Source organism: Spea bombifrons, chromosome 2, assembly GCF_027358695.1.
Source record: "Spea bombifrons isolate aSpeBom1 chromosome 2, aSpeBom1.2.pri, whole genome shotgun sequence".
In the NCBI taxonomy this organism is placed as follows: domain Eukaryota; kingdom Metazoa; phylum Chordata; class Amphibia; order Anura; family Pelobatidae; genus Spea; species Spea bombifrons.
The window spans coordinates 65,272,567-65,285,921 of NC_071088.1; the positions used below are offsets into that span (position 1 = coordinate 65,272,567).

At 38.7% G+C, this 13,355-nt stretch overlaps 1 protein-coding gene across 1 annotated transcript in view; it reads left to right on the top strand.

Annotated features, from left to right (window-relative positions):
- Nucleotides 1–13,355, top strand: part of BCAS3 (BCAS3 microtubule associated cell migration factor) — a 514,534-nt gene that overhangs the window by 94,811 nt on the left and 406,368 nt on the right. Inside the window, exon 11 of the mRNA XM_053454572.1 lies at nt 6,101–6,184. Within this exon, the coding sequence (XP_053310547.1) occupies nt 6,101–6,184 (84 nt within the window). The remainder of the gene's footprint in view (nt 1–6,100; nt 6,185–13,355) is intronic.

The window sequence follows — 13,355 nt, forward strand, 5'->3', positions numbered from 1 at the left end:
GTGCTGTTTACTCATTGTACAGCGCTGTGGAATATGATGTGCTATATAAAACAAAGAATAATAATGTTAAGGTGGTTCTGCTCCAGTATAATTGTTGAAGCACTTGCCAGCCCAAATTCATATATAGGAGGCTATGAAAGCTAATAATAAAATATTAAACTTGCCAAAGGCAGGCAGCACTAGGTTAATAGTAACAGCCTTGATACCTAGCACTTCAGAATGAACCATATCAGATATGTTTTTTTCTTTTCATTTTTAACCCTTTTTTGCACTCTCCTTAATTTTGTTGAGTTCTTTACTTATTCCCCTTAATTGTAATATAATGAATTAAAAGGTTAGATTTTATAAACATTATTTTTCTTTAATTTACAAATATGGTAATTTTCAGCTGGTTGGGCACAAATATGGCACTGTTAAGCTGTGTGGGGACAGATATGTCACAGACAAGCAGGGCACAAATATGGCACAGTTAAGCTGTTTGAACACAAAGATGGTGCTATTAAGCTGTCTGGACACAAATATGGCACTGTTAAGCTGTTTGGGGACAGATATGTCACAGACACGCAGGGCACAAATATGGCACAGTTAAGCTGTTTGAACACAAAGATGGTGCTATTAAGCTGTCTGGACACAAATATGGCACTGTTAAGCTGTTTGGGGACAGATATGTCACAGACAAGCAGGGCACAAATATGGCACAGTTAAGCTGTTTGAACACAAAGATGGTGCGATTAAGCTGTCTGGGCACAAATATGGCACTGTATGTATGACACAAATGGTGTGTGAATGTACAGTAACAGCGGTTGCTGTTACACACATCATACTCACATCATGGACTGACCACATGCTAATGGAACCAATTTGAGTATCTATGGTCTTTCTAGTATAGTTGACATGGGTGACTGATCTTGGTGAAAATAGTTGAATTTATACTCTTCATTATTTCAGTTAAATATTATTATCTCTTAAAATAGTAGATAAATTAGATTGAAATGGTGCACAAAACAAGAAAGTAGGTACTCAGTATCCACACTTCATATACAGAGAGGAAGAAAAAAGGTGGAACCTAAAGAGGAGGGGTGGAACCAAAAGAGGAAGGGGCAGAGGAAGAGGTGTGGCATGGGCAGGAAGGGGTGGACTAAATTAAATTTAGGGAGCATGTGAGTTTAATCAGGCCTAGTTGGCACAAAAAGTACACCACTGCGTACAGGTACAAGAAAAAGTAAGTGAACCTTTGCCAGGATTTGTCTTAAAATATGATATGATTTTCATTGAAGTAACTAGTATCACACAAATTATTGTATTGTCCTTGTCCATATTGAATAAATCATTCAAACATTCACAGTGTTGGTTGGATAAAGTATGTAAACCCCAAGCTAATCACTTCAAAAGCTAATTGGAGTCAGGAGTTTGCAAACTTAGAGTCTAATCAATGAAACAGGATTAGAGGTGTGTTTTAGAGCTACTTTGACATGAAAAAAACACCCAGATATTTTGAGTTTGCTATTCTCAACAAGCATCACTGATGTGAACCATGCCTCGCAGATAATAAATCTCAGACCTACAATCAAGAATTGTTGATTTGAATAAACCCAGAAAGGGTTACAAAGTAATTTCAAATAGTTAACACATTCATCAGTCCACAGTTAGGACACATTGTTTATAAGTGGAGACAATTTAGTAGTGTGGCTACACTCCCTAGAAGTGGGCCCCTAGCCAAGGGCACAATATAGAATACCCGATGAGGTTAAACAGAACAGCTAAAGGCTTAAAGGAATCATTGGAACTAGTTAACGTCCCTGTTCATCACTTTTCATTAGTCTACCATATGCAAAACATTGAACAGGCATGGAGTCCATGGTAGGACACCACGGAGGAAGTCGCTACTCTCCAAAAAAACATTGCTGTTCGCCTGAAGATTGCCAAAGAGCGCCTTCATACTCCACAATGGTATGGATTAAAAAGGGCCCCACATACCAATATTAACACATCATCCCAACGGTGAAGTACGATGGAGTGAGCTTTATGAATAAGGGCTGCTTTGCTTCCTCGGTGCTTGGACTGCGTGCCATCATCGAGGGGACAATGAATTCCCAAGTTTATCAATGTATCATACAAGATAATGTCAGGATGGCTGTTCGCCAGGTGAAGCTCAGTAGAAGCTGGGTTAGGCAGCAGGACGATGACCCCGAACATCAAAGTAACTATAGTGCAAAATGCCTTAAAAATAAAGAAAATATGACTTCTGTGTTCAATAAAGACATAAAACATTATCATTGTTTGTATTAACTTAAGCACATTGTCTATACTTTTGACTTACTTGTGATGCCGATCAGATCACATTTTCTGAACAATGCTGAAAAACAACGAATTCCAAAGGGTTCTTTTACTTTTTCTTCCCACTGTAAATAAAATTTCACTCTTCCCTGTGAAGACATTCTTTCTTAATCAGTAAGATAAATGCACTCAATACGCTAAACAAGACAGGTCCGCTTTCATACAGTATTTTCTGTTTTTTATCATTTTAATAGAATATATTACAGATGTGTATGATGTGATTTTAAATGCATGTATCCATGCAGTTTTAGTGCCTGTACATGTTCTGCTCAATTCAAATATAAAATATTTTTTCCCTGTATGTGGCTTTTTTGCATGGTCAGTAAGGTACCTAGCTATGTGTGCTAAGTAGGTTTTACAGAAGAGCAGGAAAACTTACGTGACGTTTTGCATGGGTGTCCTTTAGCGCTTATTTTCCCATTGCGATTTACCTAGGGTTAATTGTTTTTTTTTTTTATGCCGCAAATACAGATGTGGCTTTCGTAAATACGTTTGATACAATTTTCAGTATATTTGTGTTGCACAATGTCACATGTTACCCAATCGGTGCCATGTTCCAAGATGTTTCTAGCTTAAGAGAAGTAACTTCTCAAACAGCAGAGGATCATGAGTGATATATGAATAAATTGTGATATCAGCAATGAAGTGACCTTCTACAACAAATCCTATACACATATTCCTTACAACCATAGAACAGTAACAAAGTGAGATGGACATCCTCTTTAAAGCTACACCTCTGCAAAGGCAAAAAAAGTTTAATCTCCTCATCTCTTTACTATTATGTACGCAAATTTCAAGTTAAACCATTCGAGAAATTAATAGTTCTATTTAAGAGAAAACTTGTGTTACAAAAATGACATTACAAATCCCTATGGCACTTAAATGGTCAAAGTTATAATAATATTTAAAAAGAAGCCTCTTTAGGGACTATATCTTATATTTGTTTACATTTATAGATTTCAGCAAAACTATCAAAACATACCGTAGCAGAAATACAATACGGACAAAAAACATTAACATATTGAGTGTCTAGCCTGCTACTTATAGCAGTTTGAAATAGTGGAAGATAAGTGAACATCTGCATTTAACAGAATTGTAATGTGAGCTGCAAACCTAAGGTTTCACGCAAAGTCCACAATAATTCTTTGCTAGAACGTTCTAGAAAATAACTGTGTTTATTGGTCCCAATCCTTTTTTGGTCAGGTTAAGTATGTGGCATAAGTGCTTAAAGGGTAACACTTCTCTTTATACATTAATTTAGTAACGCTACCTATAGTTTGGCCACCAGAATTAGCATGTCTAATCAAATGACTGCCCTGATGTTCTCTCCTTACTCACTTACAAAGTCTGTGTAAACCAATCAACAACAACCAGCAACTAAACAATAGGACAGAGATAACTTATTGGGAAAGAATAATCATTTATATTCTGACTAGAGGAGGGCTTAACGAGTTGAAGTGTGTGTGTTTTTTTTCTCAAGATTTTATCAGGGGCCATCTTGAAACATAAAGGGGCCTGTGGCAATCGCTAAACTAAGCATTGGCCACAAGGATGGTGTTATATTTATTGAAATTGAATTCTTGAGTATTTTGTGACATCCATAAATTCTTCTCTGTACATGAGAAAAACAAAGGCAATCAACTTCGGATTAGCTAGTGTCCCGTGGCCCAGGGAAGTCCTAAAGTCATAAAAAGTCATAAAAAGATAGAAATGTACCTTAAGGCATAGAGCAACTAACTATAATACAGGAGCAAATATTACAGCCCATCATTAGTTAGTGCAAGAGAAGGACGGATACTGAATGTCAGAACCAAACCCTGAAGTAATGTGATAGATAAGGTCCTGTAATAAGTTGCCATTAGCAGAAGAATATATGTAAATCCATAACCACTGTCAGCCAAAGAACATTTACATAATCATAAAATGACATGTTGTAATGTCATTTTTAAATCGATTGTATTAGGATTAGATAGATTTATAGACGTCTTGTTGTTGGTGCACACGATAGCTTTTACTTTACTGTGCACTATAGACAGTGATCTGGTCATCAGGATTTGTTTGCTTCTTCTATTTTAACTTTAAGCAGCATGATTTTAAACAATATTGAAAGAAGATAAAGTAACTAGATCTGCTGGAGCAATGAAAGAAGATATTGGTCAGTGTTTCAGTCTTGGCAGAGATTCACACTGGGAACATCTCAAGTTATATTAAAGTTTAATGGCTGTGACGGAACCCTCCACTGGGGCCACTGGAGAGGCCTGACAGCCAGCCTCCTCCCTATTGACTATGGGCCCTGGCTTTGTATAGACTTCTGTGTCTACCCCCAGAAGTATATCATCCCATCATCCCCAGTTCCACCACTACAGACATTTACCCTGGTCAAAGCCTGGAACTGATTTTGTCCAGTAATAGATAGTGGAGGTTGGGACCCTATTGTACTGTTAATCCCTTTACTGCCCCTGTTGTCTCTAGGAGGCAGATTAAGGGGGCCGTTTGTATCCCAATATCTTGTTTTATTTTAATGTATGATTTGCTGGCTATATCCAGCCATGTGTGTGAAAAATAAAGCAGTCTTCATTTTGGTCATACCCTACACTGAGTCTCGGCTAGTGACTGGGAAACCGGGGAAAGAGTGTGTTGTCCCAGGCTAAGGAGCACAAGTCAGCAGAGGTTGTCTGTTGGACTAGCCAGCTCTGTGACAGTGGCTCTTCAAGAGAGAACCCAAACAGTTCTGTCTCTATATGTCTTACAGTTATAAGTTTAGTGACATTGAATATGTCTTGAAATATGTTCAAAGAGTGCTATTTCATGGTCTCGTTGGTAGCTGGATGGTGGTGGTAATTTAATCCGTAGTGATTAGTGTTCAGTCTAAGTCCCTGAAGAGGAACCATGAAATATTCCAGTCTTTGATAAAGGTAACTACAACATGTACAATTGTGTTTGTAATTTAGACACTTTTCTCATGTGACAAATATGCAACATGAACCTGGAATGCACTTTTACAGGCTACCAATGTGGTTTTGTGCAGGGTGAAGGTGTTAGTTCTACAAAAGGAGGTACTGGTGGCATTGCGCCCACCTATTGTCAGTATAACCCACCATAAAAAATATTCCACACACACTCTAAACGATCATCTTATAGTATAGTATTTTGCGTTGTTTGGAGTGAAGGTCTAATCCGTGCGTTCGGAAAGCCTATTAAGCAGTGAAGCAGAAACCACTTGGCTTTTTGCCATTCTGCAGAGATAATGTGGGGCTATGAGATTATTGATAGTTGAAGCCCAAAATGAATATGTGGAATTTCAGGGGTACACATATCTGTTTATTATCATTATTTTTTAGGTTGCTTTTGCATATTTTCTGATTTTTCATTTGTGTGAAGCAAAACTATTTCTCTGGTCTATGCTAACAACATTCACATCTTACATTCTGTAATTAAAACACCTAGTATGGCCACCATATGTTTGATGCCAACCCACAGAATGCATAGTCTAGCCATGCCTTCATTAAAATTTAGATTTGAGAGTCTGTGACTAACAATTTACATCTTTCCTGGACAGAACTCTATAGACAAGAGACCGTGGGATTGGCAGGCACACCCAACCAGGCATTGAAATAACTGAAGTGTTTCAAAATGGTTATGGTTGTGATTTTAAAGCTTTCAAAGTGCTTTTTTTAAAGCTCTGAACATAAAGTACAGATCATTTTCACAGTGAAAGGATGTTACTGTCCTTAAATTCATGCTTGTTTTTCTATTCCTACAGCTTATTCGCTGCCATCAATCCCGTGGAGGAGCCTGTGGAGACAACATACAATCTTATACTGCCACTGTTATTAGTGCTGCCAAAGTAAGTATGTCCCAGGCATTGAACCTTATATTTTTAGCGTATATTGTGTTGCATGAATGTGTCTTCTTCTTGTGGCGTCTTGAACCATATTTTGTTATACGTGGGGTGCATATTAGTGCATATGATAGCTGCGGGGCCTTTTAAATTTTCATGTTGCCTGGTTTGCAAATGCATGAGAGAATTCTGCAGAATCCCGTCATATGCATTTACCCCTTTATATGCCCTTAGGAGATTTGTTCAGCTGAATACTCACATGGTATTCTCACCTCCAGTCAGCTCCAGCTCTGACTAGGGGAAAGCTGTGTGCTGTTCAGACTGCCATACATATGTGTAGGAAGTGCTATCATTGATTTCGAGGGGAGCACTTTCCTGCCACTGATTGACTGCTTCTAGCCCTTGAATCGGTTGCAAGACATGTTTGATTATGGTAGACGAGGGCAGATGCTGCAGCAAGACTGCAACGTCAAGTTAACTTGTCATGTGGTTTAGTGGGTGGTGCGCTCTTTGCGTTTCCAATCACTGATCGTGGGGTCAGATGATTGCTGTAATTAACCAATCACAGCGATCACCAACGCTCACATGACAAAGTCAATGTCTCTTTGTCAACCTCTGTGAGATACAGAAAGTGAAACAGTGTTACACAGCATTCCAGAAATTCTGGAGAGGGTTCCAAACACATAATTTATAAAAAAAATAACCCTTCTGATTCCCTGATGATCACAGTAATAAATACATTTTTTGTTTAAAATTTTATTTCGCCTATTTTGTGACATTTAAAAGCTTTTTTTAAAAAGCTAATTTAATGTAACCATTGTAGCCCTGTGGTAATGCCTGGATTGCTCTGAACAGTACATTGTAACCCCTAAAAAGGTGGTTTACAGAGTCTATGCCTATGCTATGAATCTATCGATGCCACCTAATTTTGTGCAACTGGACATTCCCCCATTCACGTCAACCCACGGCATCACAAACAATATAAGATAAGTGAACCACATCAGTTTGTGCAGCTGTTACTCACCAGTCAATTATTTAAGGATATTGCTGCTGAAAAAATCATTATGCCCAACATGGCAGCTAACCTCACCTGCAGACCTGGCGCCCCACTGATTTGCTGCAGATCAAAAAGTAGTTTTTTCACTATTGTTAATGATGGCTATTATAAAGAAGCCAAGTATATGCTCCCATTGGAGCAAACATCTTATATTGGCTATTTTCCTAGCCATAATGACCAAGCAGAGATTTCAACTACCCCACTTCAATGACAATGCTCTGTGTCTGCCAAAAATGATCCCTCATATGACAAGCTCTATAATCTAAGGCCCCTTACAAATGATCTGTCACAAACATTTTCTGAAACATATGTACCTGACTAAAAGATTTGTAAAGTTGAATCCCTTATGTGATTTAAAGGCAGATTGCTTTTCAGGCAATAAATACCATCAAAAAGATCAAGATACAGCATAAAATTCTATTAACCTGGCAAGAGTAACACATGGTATACAGTTGCCATTTACATTTATGAGGGGAAAGACTCTCATCTAGATCCTCCAGGGTGCCCTGATTCAATTGGAAAAAACATCAAGGTTGTGTAGGATCTCCTCTTCCAGTTACTGAATAAGAGTTATCACCTATATAATTGTCATACCAGCATTGAATTTAAAAATTAAAATTCTGTATTTCATTGGCACACCTGCCTCTGGGAAAGAATCTCCCCAGCAGCTGGTTTACCCAAGGCAAATACATTGGAAAACATCTTCTTTACGGCAGGATGAATTAATGGCCATTAGGTAGACAGACAAAAAGGACACGTACATGCTTTTAACTATCCATTGCGTGTATAAAGCCTTCTAACAAAAAGTATGCATCCTGGAGTACAATAGACACATGGGGGTGAGCCTTGCAGACCAGTGCATAATACCATACCTTGTGCAGGGCAAATCAAATACCTGGCATAAAAAGGTTGCAATATATTTAATTAAAATGGCCATGTACAACTCGTACATTTTGTATTAAAAAGCTGGTATAGGGCAGACATATAGCTTCTTAGAATACCAGAAAAAATCATTGACCCATATCCTATTGTAGTAGACCCTAATCCTGCAAACGTGGAATAATTGTATGGGGGTGTTAAATGTCAGAGAGGAAAATTACATTTAAACAACCACATATCAAAAATGGTAAATTTGCTCTGGTCATTGGTCTTAGTTGGTGTTTTGCTTGAGGACCAATTCATATGAATAAATGTTCAGTGTAACCTGAAGGCCCAGCCTTGTTGAAAATGTTTTTTTGCAGGGTCCTACACTGACCCTTGGTAATCCCTGGTACTTAAGGGTTTAAGGTATATTACAATACTTTTACTGACCTTGTATCATCACATTCTGTAACGTAGTTTATAGATCTTGGTGTTAGATTGTTGTTGCTCAAAATGAATGTCAATTAACTTCATAAATTAAGCATTGCTATACACTGCAGAAATTAGGGCCAAATGTCTCATGATGCATTTGGCCTAGGACTCTGACTCCTTTCTGTCCCTTTAATTCATGCTTAGGAAGAACATATGGTGGACTGGTGCAAGCAACATGATGAGGGAGTTCTGCTAATATGTAGAAATAGCGATTTATTCTATCAGTCTTTAAAAAAATTAACAAATAATAAATTCCGTAAACTAAACTTAATATATGTGGTTGACCTACCTTTACATTCGGGGGAGAGGTTGCCCCCCTTGCCCCCTCACTGTAAATCACATACACACAGACACACATATTTACAAACACACCTTCAGAGACTTACACCCCCATGCTAACACACATACACACTCATGCTTACACACCCATACTTACACCAGCACACACTTACAGACACTTGGGAGCACATACTAACACATACATACAAAGTCTTGCTCACACAAACACATTCATGCTCACACACACTTATACATACACATTTATGCTCACACACACACACTTATACATACACATTCATGCTTACACGTATACATACACATTTCGTGGTCACACACACACACTTATACATACACATTTCATGCTTACACACACTTACACATACGCATTCATGCTTATCTACACACATACATGCTAACACTTATACATGCACTCTCACTCTATTGTACAAACATACATTCACCCTCCCTCCCTTACACTCTTACACTACCTTTTTAGGGGAGTCAAATAACTTTGCATTATGTGACCCACTCCATTCCTGCCTCCGCTGGGCTGGTCGGAGCCAATTCTGAGCAAGGACTGGTCCAAACTTATTCATCAATGTTTTTATTGCTTGCTAAGAAGCCTCCTTGTCTGCAAATGCGACAGCTGAGCATGAGTGAACAGAAAAAAAGTGTTAATGTAATTACCAACACAGGGTCGTCTTTTTTTCGTAACAACGTAAAAGTTTCTATCCTAATTGTTACGTCATCCATAGACAAAAATTTTAAAAAAGCAGCTGTAGCTCAAAATTCAAGATGTAGGCCCATGCCAGTCAATGTTTGTTGCATTGTAGAATGCTAGTGTCTTTAGTAGTAACCTTTTATTGGGCCAGCATACAAAAATATGTAAAGTTACATAAGCTTACTTCTTCAGATGGCATGTTCATGAGATTAATAAAGTATAACATAAAATTAAAGTTGGTAAAAACTCTATCAAGGTCAAATATGTAACCAGCCCTTGAGAAGAAATTAGTATGGGATGATAAGCTATTTGTAACTTCTCAAAGCATTTTTTAACATACCAAAAAGCCTGCTTTCTATTATGCAAGTCTCTTGTCTGACCTCAGTATCCCATTAGATATATAGAGAGGGGGGGATTCTACTTGGAAATACATGAAAGCAGCTAGAAGGAGCGTCTAGAAAGGTTATTCAGCTCCCTAGAGACGTTGCTCCTGACATTTGACAAATTTTATTTCTTTACCACAAAAAAGAGAATATCTTAATTTTTGTTAGTGAGCTTTACGCTGACTACACATGTTGCTTTAATGATATCCATCGTCCTTGCATGTGAATTGGACATTATGGAAGCAAAAGATATATTAAAGGGGCATTGTTTGGGGAAAATAACGAGAAACTATTTTATCTCCTTTTAATTCAAGAAACATGATCTTTAAAATAAATGTGGTGCTCTTTATGGCTGTGCTGGGAATGGATGGTACTTTTGCTAATCTTTGCTATATAAAACTGTTATATATCCAGTACATGCTATAGTTGTCCATGCTTTCCACCACCTTTGATCTAATAGACCTCAGGAGTATATGAAAGAAACCATTTTTTAAGGTTTCTCTGTTATGTTGTATTAATCAAATTGTGAATTATTATCCCAAGTACCTCCACCGGTAATGAAAAGGCCCTTAACTCATGTGGTCGATATTGTAACATCTAAAGCCTAAAGCTGTTGTGTCATGCCAATAATTTATGTAATTTCTATTTCTGGTCTTATTCCATTTGGGTTTAAAAAAAAAATAAAAAAAGAAATGTGGAGCCTGCTCGTTTATAAGTTCAGCATTCATCTGGTGGTGCTTATAGTGCTTAAATACCTCATCTTATGATCTCTGCAGTTATCCTATATAATGTAGAAGCAAGCCTTGGGGATGTAGATCAGTTTGTGGTAACCAAAGAAAGAGAAAAAAAAATCTAATAAAATACACATCTACCTAAGACTGAGACACCGACAAGGTGTGTCACATTTTGATTCCTCACAAATGGCTTTATGGTCTCCCACATTTGCATATGCCGACTGTTTTAGGCATTAGATACAGCTTTTGCGCACACATATGGTTGGAAGTGCATTAGCTGAGTGTTCCTCCCACAGACCGACTGTTTCGAATGTTCCAAGACAGAACTTACATATCATCATAACCAAGTATATAAAGGCACATAGAGTCAATAATAAAAACAGTACACCTAAAAACACTCACATGTCAATCAATCAAGCATACAAATACAAAAAAACACAACAATAACCATGAGCGTAATAGTAAAACAGTAAAAAAAATCCTAGGGAGGAGAAATTGTGGAACTGCAGTAGAAATGAGATCTGGGGATAAGTGGTAGGTGACAAAGTGGTTTTCTTCAGTGGCACCCTCCATGCAAGTGCCTGGGAAGATTGTCCTAAAACAGAGTGGCAAGAACATCCCCTCCACAGAGTGACATAATTCTATATATTTTTATTGTTTTGCTCTAAACATACACGATCTTTTAGTAAAAATAAGACTTCCTATTCAGAGAATAGCACATGATTAACAGATGTATTTTAGGATTTTATTTTTTGACCTTTCTTCGGGTCATGCTCATCCAGCATGCCAAATCAATGCTGTTCAGTTGGTGTTCTACCTTCAGCTTTTGCTTGAACCCTGTAAACCTAAACAAAGTAAAAAAAAAAAGAGAGAGAGAGTGTCACGACACAGCGTAGGAAGGAGACACCGAAGTCAGGTAGGACTGGTAAGGGATAGTCCAGCAAGCTGAGATCAGGAAGCCAGAGATCAGGAACGTCGAAAATGCAAGCCGAGGTCAGGATACCGGAGAACATGAACGTTGTGGAATAAGCCGACGTCAGGAGACCGGAGAACAGGAACATCGTGGAATAAGCCTAGGTCAGGATACCAAAAGACAGAGTAAACGGGAACAATCCAGGTAAGCAACAGGAAGGCAAACGGAACGTGTACTGAGGAAAAGGCACTACCGAGATAGGAACGACCATCAGAAGGCGAAGACTGAGTGTATTAGAGTCTCTTAAATAGGCAGAGGAGTTTAGGCACCAATTAGCGTTTTCCCACCAAATATTCAAAGTGCCGTTACATCACTTCCTCTGCGGCCATCTTGCTTGTGGCGTATACGTAACCTCCCTGTATAAGGCGATGCAATCTCCGCCGGCGCCACTAGGTGGCGTTATGAGGAACGTGTCCGGACACCGGAGCTGGACCTGTCTTCTGTAGGCAGCTGCCGGGTTTGGAGCGTGGAGGCGGGAGGTCTCCCTCGCCTTCGGGGCGGCTGCCGCTGCTGTGCAAAGGCAGGGGGTCTCCCCCTTCTTCGTGGCGGCTGCGGATGCTAAGCAGAGGTGGGGGGTCTCCCCCTTCTTCGGGGCGGCTGCTGGGCAGAGGTGGGGAGTCTCCCTCTCCTTCGCAGCGGCTGTGGCTGCTGTGCAGAGGCGGGAGGTCTCCCTCTTCCTCGCGGCTGCTGTGGTTGCCTTACATTGGCGGGGGGTCTTCCCCTTCTTCGCGGCGGTTGCGGCTGCTGAGTCAAGTTGTTTCTTCTGTTTGATGTAAACTCATTGGTTTTGGCACCCTCAGCGAAGGAAATGCTGAAAGTTGAGATATCATAAGTTAATTAGGATACTTTTCGAGAATTCCCCACTCAATTCAGAGTCAATGTATTCCCTTTAAAGCATATTTTTCCAAACAATGACAATATCGCAAATATAAAAAGCAAAAGATACTTTAACCCCTTCGTGACAATGGCCGTTTTAACATTTCTGTGCTGCTCGTGTTTAGCTGTAATTTTCTTCTTTCCCGTTTACTGAACCCACACACATTATATATTGTTTTTTTTCAGGACAAGAAGGGCTTTCTTTAGATGACATTGTTTTGATTGTATCGTATTATTTACTATTAAAAAAAGTATAAAATATGGTGAAACATTTAGAAAAAAATGACTGTTTCTAACTTTTAGTTGAAAAATCTTTTACTCATCTATAAAAGGTAATAAAAAAACCTGCTAAATAGATTCTACTATTTGTCCTGAGTTTAGAAATACCCAATGTTTTTATGTTTTTTTGCTTTTTTCTACACATTATGGGGCAATAAGTACAGGTAGCGTTTTGCTATTTCAAAGCCATTTTTTCCAAATCTGGTAATTCTTCCCCCCATGTGCCATTTCGGGTATCTTTGAAGCCGGCCAATGCAATTTACCCCATCAAGTCATATATTTTTGAAAACTAGAGAGCCCAGGGTATTCCGAATGCTAGTATTTTAACCCTTTCCAAGCACTTATTCTACCATCAGCCTTTGTCAAACTTTATGGTAGTAATTTTTTTGCATTTGTTTTTTCACACACATTTTACTTCAGGTATGAATAAACAGGTTCTGGTATATGTCACTATCACAAAACACCCCAATATGTGTTCAGCAACATCTCCTGAGCACAGTGATACCCCACATGAATGATTTT